Genomic DNA, 21298 nt, shown 5'->3' with positions numbered 1-21298 from the left:
AAATAGTACTAACCAGTACCGATGATTAGTAATATTGCGTATCTTATTTATACGTGGACTTATACGTCATTTAATACTATTCTAGATTTATCGGTAATTGTAGAGTTGCGTCAAGTGGCGAACTCCTGTGTATCTTCCTCCTATTAGTGACAATTCTATTACTCAAACATACGTCATTATCTATTTTGGAAACAAACATTTAACCACGTATGTATTACTGTGGTCTGATTTATTTTTCATTAGAATATATCATTATTGATCATTTCATCGCATCTGCCTTTTTCTCTCTTAATTTTTATATATATACTTCAATTTTACGGTTGATTATTTTGTATACTGGTGTACGAAGGTCTACACCTTTTCATTTGTTAGATTTTAAGTGAGAATCTCCTATTGTATTTGGTGTAAATTTATACATTTGTACTTACTTTCACCGAAACAATCAAAGTAACAGTAAACCACGATATTAAAAATTCTTTGTATCTATACTTTTTTATACGTGACCTCATTTAGACAGTTCAGGTTCAAGTATTTCAACATTCTGCATCTTTTATTTTTCTAGAATTTTCCGTATTTCCATCCATGAAGCATTACACGTTATGACAACTATGATATCGTAGATAATTGATAAGCAATATTATCTATATATATAGCATAATTTCGATTCTTTGATTGGTTAGCTATCGTAATCATTGACACGTATTCGATCGAATTCTTTGAATGTGTAGCTAGATCAGCGGAATTTCCGCGTAAATATTCCAGTGCTATAACTTTCTCTCTGTAAACATCTGTTGCGCGTTTGTTGGCCTAGCTATTGATATTTCTAACAAAAACGCGGTAGATTAACAACATATTTTTAAACAAAAATTTTGAAAAAATTATTCTTAAATATTGTGTGTTTTCTGTTGTAGGAATATGAAGTACTTCCTATTATTTCTTCTAACAGCTGTCATAGTGCAATTATCAGTTGCACCGCCTGTTAATCAAAAAAGCAAAGATGGAGAGCACATCAATGAAAATAAAGTTGAAGATGTGGAAGAAATGGTATGTATTCATTGAGGAACATATCGATATTAACTAGACTGATGGTAAATGTTTCTTATATAGGAAGATGTTATGGAATATCGTAGGTACTTGACAGAAGTAGTTCAAGTATTGGAAAGTGATCCTGACTTCCGTACAAAATTACAGGAAGCAGATGAAGCAGATATACGTGTAAGTTGAAAAAATGATGTTTCAAAGTTAAATATAAGAAACAGATTATGAATTATCGTGTATCTAAAAATCTTTTTCTAACTAGACAGGGAAAATAGCTGATCAATTACAATTTGTAAGTCACAATATTAGAACAAGATTGGACGAGATAAAAAGAGAAGAATTAGAAAGATTAAGACACCTTGCAACAAAACAGAATGAACTGAAGAATGGTATAGATACTGAACATTTAGACCTTAAAAATACTCATACATTTGAAATACAAGATCTTAAGAAATTAATTGCTAAGGTAATAGCAGACTGGCATGGAATTAAATTATTGAAATTAGTGTTGGTGCGTATAGTTACAAAATAGATACATTAATTATGCTTTGATACAGACTACAGAGGATTTAGCAAAAGCAGATAGAAAAAGACGTGAAGAGTTCAAACAGCATGAAATGGAAAGAAAATATGAAGAAGAGGAAAAATTGAAACGTAATATTATAACTTAAATACATAACTTTTCTTTACTTATAATGATAGAATCGTTTTTTAACTTTCGTATTATTACAGATATGACTGAAGTAGAAAGAAAAAAATATGAACAAGAATTACAAGCCATGAAAGAGAAACAAAAACACCACGAAAGTGTAAGTTATATAATATATTCCGTTCATATTTTCCTTTTGTTTAGTACATCATTTTTTTTATAGGTGAATCATCCAGGTAGCAAACATCAATTAGAAGAAGTATGGGAGAAACAAGATCAGATGGCCACAGAGGAGTTTAATCCTAAAACATTCTTTTTCTATCACGGTAATATAGCTTCTATATTAATTATCGAATATAATTTTAAATGGTATGTTCACGTAAATATTTCAGACGTTGATGGTAATGGAGTGTGGGATCAGGATGAAGTTAAAGCTTTATTTTTGCAAGAATTGGATAAACTTTATGATAAAGGAACACCCCAAGCCGATTTATTAAAGCGCGCCGAAGAAATGGAAAGAATGAGGGAACATGTATTTAACGAAGCTGATCTGAATAAAGATGGGCTCATTAGGTATGTGTTTGAAACTTTTATGTATTTTGAACAACTTTTACTTTTGTTATGTTATCGTCTCAGTTACGAGGAGTTTCTGGAACAAACAAAGAAACCAGATTTTCAACAAGACGAAGGTTGGGTAGGATTAGATGAACAACAGGTTTATAACGAAGAAGAATTTGAAGCTTTTCGAAGGCATAAGCAAGAGGAAATGATTCGTCAAGGGATGGTAAGTACATAAACAAAATAAAACTCGTAACGAAGATTAGTTTTGATAAGTATTATTGTTTATTGCATCGATTGCGTATATTATTTTATCATTCCGTACATTCATTTTGTGCTTTAACACACACGTTTAGCTAGTAGCATGTATAAACTAATGATTTTTAAGTTTAAAAGTAACTGTAAATAAAATACAGTTTGCGTAAAGTAATCGTATGTCCGAAATATGCTGTTTGCAATAACTTATTTGAATATGTTGACTATGTTATGTCATTAATCATTAGTAATTTTATTAGTCATTTACTTTATTTCCTTTTTCCTAATTGTATAAAAACAAGTTATTTGTAGTGTTATTGTAATTGGTAATAATTAGCTTGTGCACTTTTTGTTGCTGTCATTAGCTACCAGAGCACCCAGGTAATATACCTGTGCAGCAAGAGCCGGTAAGTAATCCTAACATCTTAAATTATCCTTCATCGGTATATAAAATCACATTTATCAATTTAAAAAGAACAGATAATGGATGATATAATGCAGTACAAAAAAGTTTGAAACATCGCTAAATTACTTGCTGCGTAGATCCTGATCAAATTAGAAAATTTTTAAATATTTTATAGTTTCCTCCACAATATGGACACGTACCAGCTCATGGGGTAGTTCCCCCCCAAGTAGATGTAAGAGGTCCGAGTCAGCAAAATCTTCCGCAACAACAGTTTCAAAACCATCCACCACAGTATTATCAACAACAAGGAAACATAGTAACTCAGCATCATTACCCTAACCATGCACCGGTACAACCAATTCATGATCAAATTCCTCAGCAACAGCAGCAACAACAACAACAGCAACAACAACATCAGCAACAACAGCAACAATTTCATGGGCAAATACCAGTGAACCAACAATATCAGCAGATGGAAGGACAGGTTCCTGTTCAACAAAATCAAGCTTCGGTTCAACAACAGCAAATTCCCGTTCAACCGCATCAACCTCAAGCGTCAAATTTCCAACAACAGCATAATACAGTGAATCAAGTACCGCAAAACGTTCAAAATAATGTAGTACCGCCACTCAACGATCCAAATCAATTAAACTTGCAGCCTGTGCAACCTGCGGTACAACAAGACGTTAATAGGAATATAATACCGTCTGTCGAGAAGGTATAATTTCATTTGTAAAAGTTGTCAACAAAATATTTGACGAATTTTACAGGGAAAGTATAAAAGGAAACCAACAAGAATACGTCTTCAATTTATAAGGAGATTCTTGAACTTTACCGCTTGTGACTATTTTTCCATGTCCTTCTCCATTTTTGTTATTACCTTGATTACAGGATCTTTACTAATCATATACAGATTTTTAATGTTACGTTTACCATGCGAAATTGGTCAGCTTATTTATCGTGAGTGTAAATAAAAACTATTTCCAAGAAAAACGATTTTCTTAAAAAAATTTACTCGATCCTCTATTCTTTAATTAAACAGAAATGTATTCTGATGCTTCTATTGAGAATGACAATTGAAATGTTGCGTGCATTAAAAGATAAAGTACGCAGGAAGAGGTATGTTGTATAATTCAGTGAACAACATCATGTTTAATTTCTCATATTTATTATTGCATACTGTTTATGTTAGTATATTACTTAGGTATACGTGCCAAATAGCAACTTAAATGTATGATTGCGTGATTCATCTGTTTGTTTCACCCGTCAAGCACGGATAGGTAGGTAGGTAGGTAGATAGGTAGGTAGGTAGGTAGGTAGTAGGTAGGTAGGTAGGTAGGTAGGTGGTAGGTAGATAGGTAGGTAGGTAATGTAACGCTTACTCCACTATATATAGGGTGTATTTATAATTATAGCATATGTCAGTAGAACGTCATCTTACATGCTAATCAGTAATAAATAAAAAGAGGAATTCGTAATGGGTGACAGGTTCTGCTTGTATCCGTGACTAAAGTAAACTTGTTTCCAAAGCCTCAATATACGAGGTGCTCGGAAGAAAACGAAAAGAAACATCGTTTTGCGGTTCGTCACGGGTACATACACATATTTCAAGCGTCTCCTGTAAAAAGACACGCGCGCAACTATTCGTATGGGGGTGTCAGTTTAATCAATTCGACTATCTACTAAAAAAGAAATACTTTGTTGAACGTAAATAGAAATAATAATAACGATAATAATAATCATAATAATAATAATAATAGTAGCTAGAAACTATAGCCTTCTGCAGAGAAACTTGCGCTTGCCGCCGTTCGCGGACAGCGGGCGTCTTTCTATAAGTCGCGATGATTTCAAACGAATTGATCGAAATATTTGAAACAGAAACGAAGACAGATTGGACGTTCCGCGTTCGCAAGAAAACGCGATCGAGGCTGAAATACGATATACAGAGGTGGTGTGCAAATAGAATCATAACGACTCAAAGACACCCTAAATTTCGAGGTAAGACGATAGGATGCGATCGTGCGAACGCGGGTTATCGTTCATTTTTATTTCACTGTTAAATTATCGCCGAGGCATTAGTCGGAAGCTGAACTTTGTTTTTTAAGCGCTTTTCAAAAATGGTTATTCTACCAAGGAGAATCTGTTTTTCCTTCTCGTTGCGTCGACCAATCTCTCGCTCGGAGCGCGATAGCGGCAAATTCAAATGAAAACAGAGGCTTTTGAATCTTAGTTAAACTATAGAAATATATCTGTTGACGACCGGACAAATAAATATATTACAAGTTACGATAACACAAGATGAACTTTGCCGAATAATAATGGTTGCATTCTCTCTATTTACAGTAAACGCGCGGTTGTGCTTGTCTCTCTCTGTCGCGTAACGTACTATGTGTGTGTTCTCCTTTAGCGTAGGGTAAGCTGGCGTAAGAGTACGCTCTGAAGTTGACAGTGAAATAGTTTATGTATCGAAGCTAAGTTCAGTCACATCTTTACCGGCGTACAGTGCAAGTGTTTGAACGAAAAAAGAATTAAAAAGTGTTTAGAAGTGGTAAAGCCAGGTAAGTTTGAAGTTTTTCATGCATTTTGTTGTTTATTTTTGACATTTGCGAAGTATATTTACGTTCTGATGCGACGTAATAATTTGAAAATAAGTATTAATGTTCATCAGTTATGAATCTTATTCTTAATGTCCGTAACCTTCATAACAGAGTACGCAAATGACATTGTGTGATTTTCTATTAATTATTTCAATAATATTTATAATTTATTCTGCGTACTCTAATACCATCTTACCCTACTTGTTTCAAGAAGGTGTCTTCTTCTCGTTTTCTCTTTCCCTCCTTCTCTCGCTCTTTCATTTACATTCTTTTTTCACACTCGTGTTCTTTTCGTTCAAATTTTCTCTCACTTTTCTTTCCATCCTAACGGTTCTCTTTTATTTTACCCTTTATCTCTCTATGCTACACGCTCCTTTTCCCTGAATGTTTAAGTGTATCTGTAACATTGTGTGATGTACAGTGTCGTGTATGTTTATAATAGCACGGGGCGCGTACGCGAAGCGGTTGGGTGCGCGTGTGTTGATAAACGCGTGTCTCGGATATTGGCCCAATGGCCGAGTGTACGTGTATACGATTAAATAATCGGGTTCCGAAGAAATGTGCGGTTCTATTGTTCGACTAATAGTTTTCCTGTAAATTAGGATGTCATCTATAGATTATTTTCGTACGATCGGCCGTTACCGCAGCAGATAAAAGGGAAAAACACACGTCGAGGAATAATAATACGTTCGTGTTCTCTGTTGGTTTCCGTTTCGTAGATCTCGACCGTGTCCCTTCCGCTGTCGTAAGGCCTGTTCGCGGCATTAACGCCGTAACGCGTTACACATCCTGTAAACTAGTCGTAAATCGCGGATACGGGATTAACTACGGTTCGTGTTATCGCCATTATCGTCTACAGAGCTTGCTTGGATTTTTTCTTATTTTGCTTCATTTTTTTTTTTCTGTTCGTTCGTGTGTACAAGTGTGTATGTCTCATGTATGTCGGGTCGATCGTTATTAATAATACGACGTGTTACATTTTCGAAGCTAAGGCGAAAATAAAGGAAAGATTCGGCGCGTGCGTGATACATTTCACCTCTAGTTTCACGGACTCCCAAAGTAGAACAAACGTTACAAATTTGTAACCGCAGTCGAGCGTTCCTCGTTCCACTGGCAAGTACGTTTCGCTCGCTCGCTCGTGTTCGTTCGTGGGTTAGAAATATTTTCTCGCCCTTTTGATTCGCCTGTACTTCTTTGACTTGGCAATTATCTCGATTTTCAAATCGTCAAGACGATAATTGTAGTAAGAAACAGCGATAAATAAGACGAGTGAAACGCAAAAGCCAACGTAACGAATGGGAAAGTCGTTCTGAAAAGTAGTAATATCAGTGTCACGCCCGTCCGTCCTTATGTTTGCCTCGATAAAAATTCTAACAGCTACTTTGTCTTCGAACTCTAAGGTCCTTACGTTTCTCTAAACTTAATTTCTCTCCGTGAACTTTTGTTTCGTCCTCGACGATATTTTTGAACGGAAAACTGCTTCATTATCATCGTCATTGTCATCATCATCGTCGTCGTAATTTTTTCTTCAACGTAAAACGCATCCAGCAGTAACCTTATAGCGTCAATATATCAATTTATGTATATATATACTTTTTTTTTTTTTTGTTTGTTTCATATATAGATTTACTTTACTTTGTGTTCCTATATCAATAATAGCGTATTAGATGCATTTTTGTTGTTGTTGTTCACTTACACATTATGTATGTAATATAAGTATCTTTTTTGTTTTCTTCATCATTATCTGCTCACAAAGATATATATATAATATATATCAAAATGCGTAAACGAAAGATTCTCGAAATGTCCGTTTTCCCTCTGGGTGATTCAGTTACACGCTTTCCTTTTCCCTACCCTTATCCTTCTTTTTTTTGCTTTTCATCACCGCGCATTCTCTCTCATTCGTACAATCGAATCGAAAGAAACGTTTACGAGAATATGCCATTCAGGGTATTACCGGTGTTGGTTTGTTCCAAAACAGAAATTTTGTCCGGTTGCTTCTAGATTCTGTACATTCATTCTGCACACACGCACACAAACGATTCGTAGACACATTGCGTAATCGACGGAGAAAATCATCCCTCTCCCATTTGATCCGATTCGAATCGATCACTCGATTCGATTCGATTCGTTTCGATTCGAGAATCGATTCTTATATAAGATCAGCCGGGTATATTGGTATGTTCGAAAGAAAAGCCAAAAGTTTTGTTTGCAAAATATCCGAGTTCCTCCTTTGATTCTATCCTCGACTATAAACCGTGCTGTTTTTAATCCTCGTAGAAATCGCGCAGCGTCGCTAGCACTTCGAGACGAGACGAAGAGAATATCGTACATAAGAAGAAATGTTTATTTTACGCAACGTCCCCACAAATATAATTTTTTTTTTTCACTGTACTCTGTTTCCTAGATTTTTATTTTACATTTCTTCTCGTTTTTGTTTTTATTCCTTTCAATCTCTTCAGTCACAAAACGATTCTCATTCAGTGACGCGAAATTTCGAAATGATTTTTCATCACGTATAAGTGGTCACGGTCTACGGGACACGTTAAATTTTTTTTTTTTTTTTTTTGGAAGGCACTTACTACTTTTTTTTGTCTTTAATACAATATTAATTTTAATCTCTTCCACATTCTCGCCAGTTCACATGCCCCATCCTTTTCTCTCGCACTCTCTCCCTAATCTTTTCTCTCGCAATTTCGTTCGCGGCTCTTTGAACAAATATATTTTTTTTTCTCTCTCTTTCTATCTCTCTCATTCCCTCTCATCCCCTCGCTTTGACTCACGAATTTCTTTCGTTCCACCCTGCCGCTGGTTTCGTTCAAATTTACCTTCTCGTTGAACACATTAAGCCTAAATCGTAATAAAATCTTTTAGAATCGCGATCTACCGTTCTCTTTCTTTCTTCCCCACGTTCCTTTATCATCGCGGAAACTAAAACGATAGCGCTCGATACCGCACCTTCCTCGTCGACGAAACGTCATTTTCCTCTGTTGCACAAAAATTTTTCGTATCAAGAATAACGCGTTTTTTTTTTCTTTTTAATCCCGAAATTTTCCCGAATTAATTGTCTAATTCGCCGATAATAAATTGCTAATCGAGTCTCTTTCTCTCCTCGCTCTCTTTTTTTCTTACGAAATTGTCGAAACTCTCGTTCTTTACAAACCGTTTAAAGCTTTCGTAGGGGAGTGGCGCGAGAACGTCTTTTGAAAAATTTGCCTAGACAATGGATAGATAACGACAGACAGAGCCTATATGTATACGCCCCGCTTTCTTTTCCTTTTTTTTTCACTCGAGCAAAAGCGAAAAGCGATGGTCTTTTCCTTTTACAGAAGGCCACTTCGAATTCTTATTTTTTTTTTTAAATAGTTTTTTTTGTTTTTTTTTTTTATTTTGGTTTACCTTTTAATACCTACAAAGAGTCACTGGAACCGGTGTGCCAACTTTAAAAAATTTTTGTTTCTCTCTGTTCGCATCTTTCTTCTTTGTTTTTAGAAAGTTCCGTTCTCTCTTTTACACAAACGCTCCCTTGTTTCTTTTTCTCTTTCGTCTCATTCGCTCCTGCATTCTTTCGCATCCTTTCATTCCAATGTTTCTGTCATCTCTCCTCTTTCTGATCCTAAGACGATCAGGTTCGAAACGCGAACTCGCTCGTGGACGTCGCACGAAATCTCTGAACGCCGGTTCGTGACAAGAACGATCGAGGAGTAGACGCGGAACGTCCGAGAAATGTAATTTTGAATGGATCGTTGAGATGATAGCCGTGAAAAAAAAAGACATCCAGGTGTTTTCAGCCGTTTTCAATGAATTTGATGCTCGTAGCCAACGTAAGGTGGTTCTCGGTTCGACGACTACTCGTCACTCGTCGTTCTTCGATTGTCGAGGATCGAGGGTCCCTTCGCGAAAAGTCGTGTACGCGTACTATGTAAAATTTTGAAAAATAGCACGATCTTTCCGAAATAATCCATTCGCTCGTACAACATCACGCATTCTCACTTTCCACGTCTGCACTGTTTTCTATTACTTTTTCTAACACAATCACACCTCTCATCCACGTGTTCTTTAGTTCCAAATTCAATGAATTTCGCAATGAGTGTCGCCGTTTCATTTCTTTGTTCTTTTTTTTTTTCCTCGTTCCCTAATGTCTAAACCTTATAATTTTTATACTTGGCATACCCCAAATACGGCAGGAAGGCAATTATTACACTTAATAAAGTACAGCAATCAGTTTGGTTTACCTTTTCGTGTGCAAACGCGCGTTCGCTCGAGCCGAACAACCATCTTTCCCTTTCGTTCCGTAGAGATAATTTCATCGTCTTCTCGTTCGACGAACGGTCGTGAAGCGAATTTTTTACACGTTCATCGCTCTCGCGGATACTGTCGCGTTTTCACGGAAACGCAACGCTCTACTTGTTCTCTCAATCGATTAACCGATCTCGTCCGTTTTCGGGTTGCATTCGCTTCCGCGAGTCGCGAACAGTTCCGAGGAATTCGCTGGTCGATCGCAAACGTGCGATCCCGTCCGTTTTCGAGGCGAACAGTGGGTCACGGTACGCGGCAACCGTTCACCAATGGCTATACATTTGGCATATTAAACGTACGGTTATCGTATATGCTTAAATACATATATAAATGTCGCGCGAAGCTAACAAACTTGCTCGCGAATTCGACTCGCTCCTCTTTTTTTTTTTTTTGTTTCTCTTTCTCCTCTTTTTCCCCCCATTTTTCTTCTAGCAGATAGCTACGGAACGGTTCCTTGAAATACGCGGGCTTCGCTCGAGAGTCGAGAATCGAGCGATCGATGCTCGAAATCGGAAAAAAAGAGATTCGTTTGAGATTCAAGAATCTAGAGTAAAGAATCGAGGATGTCGAACATTGATCCTCTTTCGAGCGACTCGCGCGCGACTCCTCCTTCTCCTCCTCCTCCACCTAAAACCTTTTATTTCTTTTGATTGTAGGTTGTCGAGAGTGCGATCTCGAGATCAGCCAGGTATACTGGCTGCGATGCATCGCCACAAGGACGACTTTTGTGACACAGCACGGACCGTTCGGAACACCGAATCGAACGATCAGTATCGCCGCCAACGCCAACACCACCGCCTACTCGGAGATTTAGCCGGTTCTGGGAATAGTGTTGACCGTTGGGTACGCGGTCGCGACACGAAACAGAAGCCTGACAAGATCGCGACGACGGTGGAAGCGGAGCTGTGTCCGGCCGATCCGATTGGCATCGATTTAACTGCTCCATCGTCCTGGACTGTACGCCTAGTGGCGGCTCGCTTACTATTCGCAACGGGAGTCCGTCAGGGGCTCCAGTTTAACGGGGATCTTATCCTTGTCCTTGAGCCCGTGGGGACCTTTCACCAGATCCGCGATGTCCTCTTGGAAGAGATTCTCCGGTCGCGGGCTAACGAAGCTCCGCGCTGGCTTGTAGGTCATTCCACTGACACCGATACCGACCTCCACGCTGCTAGGTATGTGGCTGGGATCCATTAGCGAGCCGAGAGGACTCGCCAGAGGGCTCTCCATCGGACTCTCCGGCGGACCGCCGGATCCTGGACTTGACAAGCCTAAATTTAACGGCGAATTTCCGTTGTTCCCGCCAATACCAGCGCCGCCACCGCTACCGCTGTTGTTGCTGCCGATACCGGCCGCGCCGCTATTCGTGCTATTGTGATGATGCTGGCTTGCTTGCATCGCCGCCTGGAGATTCGACGAGAGGCTTGTCGACAGGTTTGTCGACAGGTTCGTCGCCATCATGTCGTGCTGTTGCGAATGCGCTGCAGCTACCATGCTACACATTTGATGTCGCAACCCTGTGTGCAGACAAACAACGTAAACGTTACTTTCCTCCCGCTGCGCTGATGAGATCTATCAACTAGTTGCTAGACCAGGACTCTGATCTAGTATGTTTATGATAGTTGAGTATTGTCGAAGGAAATGATGGGGACCAGCTGGGACCAGCTACTTCAGGACGGTGTACGTATTTGGAGGGACAGGTGAGATTGGTGACAAGTGTAGAGCCTCTACAAGGCTATCTAACATAGGTATCCCAGTTACGAACTCGAAGATAATTGGATGTACACATTCGCATGGACGGTTAAGCGAGGACTTGCGAGAAAATTGGTAGCGGATCCCTGTGCTGGCAAAGAAGAGAATAAAAGAAGGGAAAAGGTAAAAGATTCGATGCAAAGTTACCTTGTGCGACCGCGGCAACCGCAGCCGCGGCTGCTGCTCCAGGGCTGACCGCGCCTTCGGGTCCGTTACAGGCAGCGTAATTCGCCAGGCTCGGATACATCGAGGTCGGCTCTTCCTTCACCATGTGCGGAGAGTGGCCGTCGCGGAATACCACCGCCCGAATCACTCCGCGAATATGTTCGTCCGGCCACACGCCCAACAGAATCCTTTGCGGTCTACCTCTGCCTTTCGGGCGGAGATCTAAACAGCCACGAACCGCGTCAATAGTATTTGTCCATCCGATCTGTCCGCGTTCCATTGCAACCGAACGATCTGCCGTTTTTCTCGACGGTCCATGTTCGACTTACTCGGGGAAATAACGTTCGTCGCGATACCGGCGCGCCTTTTACGACCGCGACTAATGCTTGCGATCGTATGCCCTCGTCTTTTCTCCTTATTAACTCTTTCGCCACGGTAAAGCTGCTGCATTTTCACTTTACTACTTTTCTTTTTTCTTTCTTTATTACCTAATAATTATCTATTGCCAATTTTAACTTGCTCATACGAAAGAATCGAAATGACCGAGAAACGGCAGTATCGCGCAACTTTTAGCGAAAATGGCAACTAACACTCACCGGCGCCGCCGTCAGCACTAGGTCCCAGCATATTGTGTACTCGATTGGCGTATAGAACAAACGTCGGATACGGGATGTCGTATTTCCTATAACAGAATTGCATCAAACAATTAGGACGATCGAGCGAAAAACTGATCGCGTTACAAATCATTTTGCCCTCGGAGTTTTTAGACGAAAGGAACATTAACCTCTTGCCTTATGCAAAATACATTCTCGTTGTACACAGTAGTCAGCTATTTTGATCGTTATCGAGTTTTACCCGTTAAGTACCATTCTCAAACTTTCAATTTTACATCTGATCTTATTTCAAAATCATACATAATTTCTCAAACGAAGAACCTTCTTGTTCTTCTATGCGGCAAGTAGTTCACTGTCGTAAATTTCGAAAGAAATTTGAAGGCAAGAGATTAAAACACGTTCCCGTGTGACAGAGTAGAAATAGTCGTATCTGGTGTAACAGCCGATAATACGAATTTTGCTATTTCGAATCTATCTTCGCGTGGAAGCTTCGCGTTTCGCCTTTAATTTGCAATTAACAGGTTCGTTCCGCGAACTGTTTCTCGGATCGAGCACCCTACCGTTCGCACAAAGGGAGAGAAACCTTTAACGACGAACGGCTTGTTATTACGCGCATGCGATACGCGTTTTACGACGAGGTTGTAAAAGTTTTTAAGTCGAGAGCCAGCTCACCGAACCCATACGGCCAATTGTTTTCTCCCTGTTTCGAGCCGTTTACATCCGGCACACAGGTTCTTGCTTGGTAGCTACACCGAGATTCTCGCGATTAAACCCTTCCATTTCCTTCGAAACTTTACCAGCTAACATTTATTTCTTTCAACCTACAATATACAATTCCTATTTCTTATTGTCTCACCGATCTAGAAATTCAACGTTTCGTTAGAAATCGGTCCAACGAACCTTTGATAGTTTAATTTGTCGCGTCGCGCCGCAAATATCCATCTAGTAATGAATTTCTTCTCAGCACTTCTGTTGAAAACGTCGCGACTATCCGACGCGAACGTAAATTCAGACGATTCGTCTAGTTAAGCAACGACGAGACACCTCGCGATTCTTTATTCGGTTAACCAACGAAAATTTCGTTCTAGCTAAAAGTTTCATCTTACCTTGCAGCTTGACTCAAGGACAATCCTTCCTTGAGAACGCTGAAGATTGCCTCCGCCATGGTTTCCGGTCGCCAAGACTTTAGCGGCCCACGTTCCCGGAAGCGTAGATTGTGCACCAGGCTCTGATTCGTGTTCCAACATTTCTGCCACATCGACTGCAACTGATACTGGTAGCTGTCTGCTAGTTTACGCCCCCCGCGGAAAAGAGAAAACAGAAAAAGCACAGCGTTAGTAAGTGTTTTCAAAGAATTCTTAATAATTAAAAGCGTATCGATCGCGATCAACCCTTCGATCGTTTCGTCTTTCAACGCGTTTATTCTTCATTCTCATCATTTTTTTGCTTTTCTTTCGATCGAAGAGTTGATTCGCTAATTATCGCGTGTGTATAAGACACAAAGACGGACGCGTGGATAGCCGCGCGAGCAGGAAGGATCCGAATCGTTCGCGACGAAAGTTCGTACGCGTTTCATAAAGCAAAATGACCATAAATTGGGTGTAGAAATAACCAGACGCAGGTAAGTGTCGAGTCAAGGTGGGTGTATCGAGTCGCTCGGTTAGGTTCCTTTGTAGCTGCTTGGATGAACAGTACCTGCGAACAAACTGTTGAAAGACAAACAAAATTGTGGCAGGAAAAGAAAGGCATAGAAGGGCGGAATAAAGACTGCGCGTTGCATAAGTTAAACGTGTCGATTGTATTATCGTTGGCATACAATCGTTACAGAATAAAAGAGACAGAAGAGAACACAGAGGTTTATGGTCGTCGATAGAAAATATTTTTTCTTTTTTTTTCTTTTCTTTTTCTTTTCCTCTTAACTTCTTATTCTTTGCTTAACGTTAAGCGGTAATTGCGAACAATACGAGCGTTTTGCCTTCGCGAACTCGCGTCGCGATACATGCTCGAAATATACCGGCTACGCGCCACGGACGGCTGGCCTCAATTCGCAACGATTATTTAATAGTTAACTTATTGGGTTTAATTGAGCATCCTCCAATTTGACGATTAATACAATTAATTGGAAAGAAGCGCGCGCGTGCGCGTGTACCGAGGCGCACGCGTGTACCATCGAGAGACCGCGAGTTTCGCTTCTATTCTCTTCCTGTTGTTCGTTTTGTTTCGTTCCGCTGTATTCATCGACGGACAACGTTTCACCGAATAGGAATTATTTTTAAAACCGATTCCTGCCTCGAGTTTCGAAGAAACGAAATAAAAATAATCTAATTATCCAACGATAAAAGTTTCGATCTAATAGATTCGTTCATTTCCTAAAGGAGAAAACGCCTCGCAAGATAATTATTTTAGCGCGAATTACTCTTTCTTATTATCTCGACTATGAACTACTTTTCCTTCTCCTCTCGAATTAGCTCGTACTGCTGGCTTGGTCCCGAGGTACGACACAGGCTGGGAAAGCTACTTCTCTCTAGCTGGAATTCTTCAAAGTATCGTAATGTTAGTTTCCCGTTATTTCGCGCGAAAGATCAATTAACGTGTAGGCTTTTGCGCTCGAGGAATCGCAGGCTCATCGCAATTGCGAAGCGTAAAAACAAAACGGAATGAAACAGAACGATGTCGATGATATGTTCACGCTACTTACAATTAATTTCTCTACCACGGAATGACGGAGTTACGATAAGATACGAGTAAATGTTCGTTGGAATATCGTTTACGGGCGTCGAGTATTTTGCCAGGTTTTTAACAACGTTAGAAAAATTCACAAACATACAGGACGTCCCAGGTTTTTGGCTCATCCTCTATGTAACTTGTTTTTCTTATTTTTACCTAAAGAATCTACCTATGAATTTTGTTCGGTAAAAACCTAGGATACCCCGTACGGCGGTACACGAAAATATTCGAACAGTAAAATGTTCGTTTCTTTTCTTTTTTTTTGCCCGCCTGCAGAAACGAATGTCATTCAACCGTTTGAGTTTGCGCAACACTCGCTAATCGAGTCGAAATACTTTTACCAACGAACATACGTACACACGGATATATTCCCCGAGAAATTCGAATAATTTTCAACGTTCCGAAGTTCGTTCGCGACGAGGATCGTCAAAGTCGGTGCTCGAGCAAAGTTACTCGTTTCCAACACCTTCGTAGTAAGCAAATATTAACACTTTGACGGTCGACCGTTTCATGGGATCTATGACTCTTTTACCTAATTCTATGTTTCTTTTTTTTATACGTATAAGGAGTCTTGACAGCACTCTAGTGTGCGCTGCAAAATTAACAATTTTCAAATTATAATTAGCGCGCGATATGTTAAATATACAGAAGATAAAAAAAAAAATATCCAAGATAAATCGTCAAAGTGTTGAGGTACCTACTGCAAAAGTTTCGTTACATCTTCGCGAGTTTGGTCTCTTCGAATACGTTTATTTTACGCGCTATCGCGCTTATTAGGACGCGTTTTAGCGGCAAACGCTAAAGGGTGAAAATTGACGTGAAATCTGATAAACCGCGAAAACCTTTGGAAACGATCTAATAACGCTGCCGAAGCACAGGCGACGGATTTGAATCGTTAAGTTTAGGTACGTTGTACCGAAAGATTATTTAAAAAATTATTTTTGAAGAAAACGAACGACGACTCGACTTTCGCGATACTGTACGATCGTGAAATTTAGAGATTCGTCGATATCACAATTTTTTTGTCGTCGAAGTCGACGCTTTCGCGTCACGATCGTCTAGCGTCTTCACCGTAATCGTAATACGACGAGAGTCGAGTCAGCAATTAAAAAACAAAGGATCGAATTCGTTAAATTACACCGAATGGAAGACGATCGAACGGAAAGGCACTTTCTTATCGCTAGAATAATCGTTAGCCGCGAAATATGTTATTATATCTATTGTCATAAAAGTCACTAATAATCATTGTTATCGTTATTGCTAACTACTTATTAACACGGTTATCGGTCCCGCAGTAAAGGCACACGAGTTTCGAAGAAAATATTTCATTTCGCTAACGACAGGAATGCGTAATGGAATGTCAACAATAAACAGTCGTCTCTTCGCGTTCTTTCGCGATCTTTCGCGAACGGATAACACGGTTTAAAACGACCGGATCGTTCGCGGAAAGGCACTGTACGAGAATGCGCAAGGTTTTTCTAGAAAAAAAGAACAAAAGATGCTCTTGTATCTACAGAAGGAAAAAAAAAAATGAAAAGAAAATCGTTTGAGGCTACTGATCGTTCTCGTTCTCGTCGTTGAAGTATAGCGAGACTATCGAGTGCTTTTTACAAAATGCCCACCACCAACGAAAACCGGAGAGACCGTTGAACACGAAGCCGGGATCGCGTTTACGCCTGAGCTTCTCGACAAAGTTCAGGATCGCGTTCAACGACTTTTTCGTGCGTCGATTATACGGACTGACGCTGATGTCGCAGCAGAAGTCGAGCACCGCCGTTTCCTCGCTCGAGTTTAATCCCGCTTCCTCGAGGACCATCATTCTCTTCGTCTTTCCCAGGATGTTGTCGTACAGTGTCCCTTTCGGTATACCGTATTTCGTGGACGCCTGGGTGAAGCGCATCTTCTGAGTAACCACGGCCTCGATCGCTTCCTGGAGATCGTGCCGCGTCCACGTGGGCGCCTTCAGCTTCAGCAGGCTCGAATAGTCAGCTAGAAAATAGTCAGGGATTTTTCGACTTTTTTTTGTTTCTCTCGACCGATGCACCTGGTGGCTGCGCCTAACACAGATCGATCGATCTTGAAGGTAGTTGATCGACGCAACCCTTTTACTCAACAATCTCCAACGAAATCCCACCCGTTACCCGTTTTTCTCGAATTCCTCGATCAACCCCATTCCCTCTTTCTTTCGCTTTTCATCGTATCTCTTTTTCCGCCTCTCAATTCTGCTCTCTTTCCGCATCTCGTCGATCCTTTATTCTTTGTTCTTTTCTTGTTTGGATAAGAAATCAAGGCTTATCGCGTCGAGGGGGCGATAAATGCGAGTGCAAACACGCGAAAAGGTCGGAAAGAAAGGGACTGCGACAGAGCGGCGAAACGATGAGACGCAGACCAAAGAAAATCATCGGTGAAACGCGTTTTCGCGTCAATTTTATCGGATAAAAAATAATTCTGTTTTTTAATGCCAATGTAATCGCGGTTTTATGTCGTACTCGAAGTGGACGAAAAATGAACGATAAACTCGAGTTGAAATTGGAAGGAAACCGCGCGAGGAATAAAGCGTCGAGAAGTTAATTCGCGAATAATTCGAGTGGAACAAGGTGTTCCACGTCTATTAACGAAGACGTTCGCGAAGACACGAATCGCTATCATTAACGGCTGCCCACTTGCTTCTCTATCCGAACTGCTTTCTATATTAAAACAATTCGCATTTCTGCTCTTTATCGTCATCTGGATTACGACACAGTCCTTCTCTCCACCTCTAGACACGTTCTTCCTTTTTTATCTTCTCTGTGTCTGCTCGATCACGTGTTCTTCGTTTTGTCCATTTTCTTCCAAGTTTTCTTCGTCAACTTCCTCGATCGGCGACGTCTCACCGTTACCCTCCGTCGTTTCTGCCCCGTTTCTTTCCACCCTCTTCTCTTCTTTCTCTCAGCCGACACACCTCGGCGTCCTAATCTTTTCTCATTGTCAGTTCGCGAGCTAGATCTTACTATACGTAGAAAATGGCGCGAATCGCGAGCAGAGCACCACTGTACGTTATCGCGAAAAATAAAGGAAATCGCGGTGACGCGGTTACAGGTATAACGCCGTCGGTTTCCTGAAATGTGCTGTCGAGACAGCGAATAACGGATTAGGTAATGGTAGAAAATTTTGTACAACTTACCTGCTATACTCGACGTGGAGGCTCCGAGCCAAGCGTGGGATGATTCCAACAACTTGGCCTGAAACAGAAAAGAGAAAAGAATTGAAAGAAACGGAGATAACGGAAATTGTAGCACGCGACGAAATAGCGAAGGATCGTGGTTGGTAAGGTAAGCAGAAAGGGTTAACGTTCTCGGCGTAGGGTACGGTGCGGCTAGCTGGTCGAAAGATGCTCGGCCAGAGGTTCGCGTCTCTCTGTCGACAACTTTACTAATATGCGAGTTTTTCCGAATCTCTAGAAAGGGGGTTGCGAGACGCGGCCGAAAGCGCAAGACACACGCAAAGTTGGCTCATTTGAAAAGTTTTCGTCGGTGGCTCGCGATTTTTCGCAATACCGAGATCGGGGATAGTCTCAACCGAGACCTCTGCTCATATACCGTTTCGAATCGTTTCCAGAAGCCGCCACTCGGCTGCTGACTTTCCAAATTAATTTTTAAGGGTCCAAGGGCCGAAGCTTCTCATTTGATACACGCCTCGATCCTCTATCAAACTCGAAACCGGCTACCGCCCTCCCCCATCCTTGGCCCCCTTCTTCCGCTCGATTCTCACTCTCGCCTCGTTTCTTCTCCGCGGTTTCGTCTTCTCTTTTTCTGATTTCGACTTTAGGATCGTCGCGTAAGATGTAAGGAAATAAAGAAGGAAGCAACAAACATTAAATAAATAAGCTGGACGATCGGTAAGACGAAATATCAAGTGGGCGGGTAATAAAGAAAACGGTGCAACGATGCAACGATAGGCGTGCACGCGTCTGGAGGTAACCGCAAAACGAGCGGCGTGCATCGATGCGTCGAGACGCAGACGACAGGGACAGGGACAAGGGACAGGGAAATCGGATTTACCAATGATGTACGTACAAGTTCATCGCACACCAAACGGTGTATTCTGTGGTGCGTGCATTTTTCATTGTCTCGTGTGTCTGTCGCGGGGTGCGCCTTGAAGAATGCACGTCGCGGTGCACGCGACCACTGCATTAACGAGAAAATTGCTCGTCGCGTTCTTCCGACCATTTTTTCTTCCTCCCCCTATCCAACTCGTTCTCGTTCGAATCGCAACGTCGAGCCGTCCTTTATTTCGAGGAGAACTCGCGGCGCCCAACGAATCGATTCAGTCGATACCCTAGGCAGGTATTATCGATGATGTTATTGTCGAACAGCGAAAGGGTTAAACGTAATTCGCGCGGGGGAGAAAAAGGAGCAAGGATAAATAGAAGTCAGAGAGACGAACAGAGGAGGGCGGGGGGTGGTTGCCGGCCTAATTAAGAAGGGCTTCGAATTTCCCGAACATTCTCACGGAAAATCCTACGAACCTTGCTAAGAGAATTTACGAGGCAGTCGTCTATCGTTGCTAATTCCTGCAAATATTTGCCGGGCAAGGATATAGGCGTGGGCGAAATGAATAGGCGTCGGAAGGACGCGAGAGGAACGGAGAGAGAGAGAGAGATGAAGAGAGAAAGCGTGGATGTATGCACGGGGATTTGAGTGAAGGCGAAGGGACGGGAGAGGGAAAGAGGGCGAGGGCGAGGACGAGGACGAAGACTAGTCGGCGAGCAGGCTCGTTCTCTCCTTCGGCGGTGCCACGGACGCCCCAGCGACGCCGTTGACGTCGTCGAGGCTGCCGTCGACCGGCTGGAGTTTCACGCGGCAGAATGCACCGCGCCACGGCAAATTTCTAATCAGATTAACGCGGATTAGCAAAGTTCGTTTGTTCTAATGAAATTCGTCTAAATTAACGTCGGAAGAGGGAACGTCGCCGGAGGAGGAACAGCGAGATCGGGTGAAAAGGGTAGCGCGGGAACGAAGGGGAAACAGGGCCGGAGGTGAACGGCAGCCGGTGAAGAAGCAACGCGTCTTGCTCGGCCTACTATTTCCTTTTCCCCTCCCTGTCTCCTTACTCTTCTTCTTGCAAACAGAACGTGCATCGACCCTTAACCATTCGACTTTTGTATCTCGAAACCGGATAAATTTGGTCGTTAATTTGCGGAAAAAACACGTGGTTCGCGAATCTCTGCGCGTACGCGCATCAATCGCACACGCGCGTATTCCTGCATCCTCTCTTTGCACGCGTTTGTTCATATTTTATTCAGAGATATCGCGCGCAAACTATTCCACCGATAGTCTCACCCCGCTGCCGCGTTCAAGTTTTCCCTCTCTGTCACCGACGATCGCGCGTAAGTGAACACAAACAACGCCTGGTTTATTCATCCGGTGCACCGGGATGCGCCGAAAACATCGCGAACGAGCTGCAACATAGAATTCCGGCCAAATGTTCTCCTTCGAGAAAGGCGCTACGAATAACAATTAAACCGTTCATCGACCGTTCGAAGAGGGAAATCCCTTTTCAAGATTTATCTCGTAACAATCGTGTCTTTTTGCAGCGGAACGATTTCGTTGTGTAAAGAAAAAAAAAAGAACAAGTTGATTTTCAAAGGAGTAACAGAGGGTAAAATTTGAGCACGTGTATGTACAAATGGTGGAGAATTTACAGAGAGGTAATCGACGCGACTAGGTCGGAGAGAGGAGAACTGGAGGACAGGATAGCGTGTCCTGTTTGACGCATTGACTCGTCATTATCGCTTAACGAATCGTCCTGTCCGATCGGCAGGACGCTTTTTAGCGAACGGCTTTATTTGTGTACGGTCCGGTGGTAGTCGTCGTTCAACGAGCAACCGTTTCACCCCCTCTTGACCGTTTTCACATCCGTTTTCACGAGTAGCTCACGCTCTTTGCCTGGTCACCGCTTTTTCGTCGTCCCGTTTTATTTCAACCGGGACTCTACAGGTAGTCACGTACGATACACGCTCGATCCAAGCGACCGTCCAGATAAATCCTCCTCTCGAATAGTCGCGTACACGCGACCAAATATGTTGTTCTTCCCTTCCTCTCTTTTTCTCTCCCGAATTTAACGCGAATCTTTCTCTAAAACGTTTAACCGCGTTCGATCCGATTTTGTTCGCGATTCGACTTATCCAAACCTGGACGTTTTTTCCCCATTCACTAACTCGAAACGTTTCTATTCTACCATGGAGACAGAAAGGTAACAG

The 21298-nt window shown here is 41.7% G+C and overlaps 2 protein-coding genes across 6 annotated transcripts in view; one reads left to right on the top strand and one right to left on the bottom strand.

Annotated features, from left to right (window-relative positions):
- The first annotated feature begins 593 nt into the window (after nt 1–593).
- LOC114878164 (nucleobindin-2) lies at nt 594–3899 on the top strand. Its single transcript, XM_029191645.2, has 11 exons — nt 594–616; nt 912–1044; nt 1108–1215; nt 1301–1504; nt 1596–1692; nt 1771–1847; nt 1911–2013; nt 2080–2260; nt 2324–2471; nt 2866–2907; nt 3082–3899. Exons 1-11 carry the CDS (start codon nt 600–602, stop codon nt 3628–3630), a joined length of 1659 nt encoding a protein of 552 aa, XP_029047478.1. The 5' UTR covers nt 594–599; the 3' UTR covers nt 3631–3899.
- Nucleotides 3900–8248: 4349 nt separating this feature from the next.
- Nucleotides 8249–21298, bottom strand: part of LOC114878163 (protein bric-a-brac 1-like) — a 124860-nt gene continuing 111810 nt past the window's right edge. The window contains exons 2-6 of one of the 5 annotated variants that reach the window (XM_029191638.2): nt 18221–18278; nt 13437–13617; nt 12307–12398; nt 11699–11938; nt 8249–11316 (exon numbers count right to left, since the gene is read on the bottom strand). In XM_029191638.2, the coding sequence (XP_029047471.1) occupies nt 10784–11316; nt 11699–11938; nt 12307–12398; nt 13437–13617; nt 18221–18278 (1104 nt within the window). In that variant the 3' untranslated portion in view covers nt 8249–10783. Of the gene's footprint in view, nt 11317–11698; nt 11939–12306; nt 12399–13436; nt 13618–14104; nt 17047–18220; nt 18279–21298 lie in introns of those variants that run through there. The other 4 variants (XM_029191641.2, XM_029191639.2, XM_029191642.2 and 1 more) reach the window with 4 other exon arrangements.

This window comes from Osmia bicornis, chromosome 5 (assembly GCF_907164935.1).
Source record: "Osmia bicornis bicornis chromosome 5, iOsmBic2.1, whole genome shotgun sequence".
Taxonomy (NCBI): domain Eukaryota; kingdom Metazoa; phylum Arthropoda; class Insecta; order Hymenoptera; family Megachilidae; genus Osmia; species Osmia bicornis.
The sequence above is the reverse complement of the archived record's forward strand: the minus strand, read 5'-3'. Positions and strand labels throughout refer to the sequence as shown.

Bases quoted from the DNA above. Each gene is read 5' to 3' on its own strand.
- LOC114878164 (XM_029191645.2), top strand. The intron at 1,505-1,595 runs GTAATAGCAGAC...GCTTTGATACAG, and splicing joins TTAAGAAATTAATTGCTAAG to ACTACAGAGGATTTAGCAAA. The intron at 2,908-3,081 runs GTAAGTAATCCT...AATATTTTATAG, and splicing joins TACCTGTGCAGCAAGAGCCG to TTTCCTCCACAATATGGACA.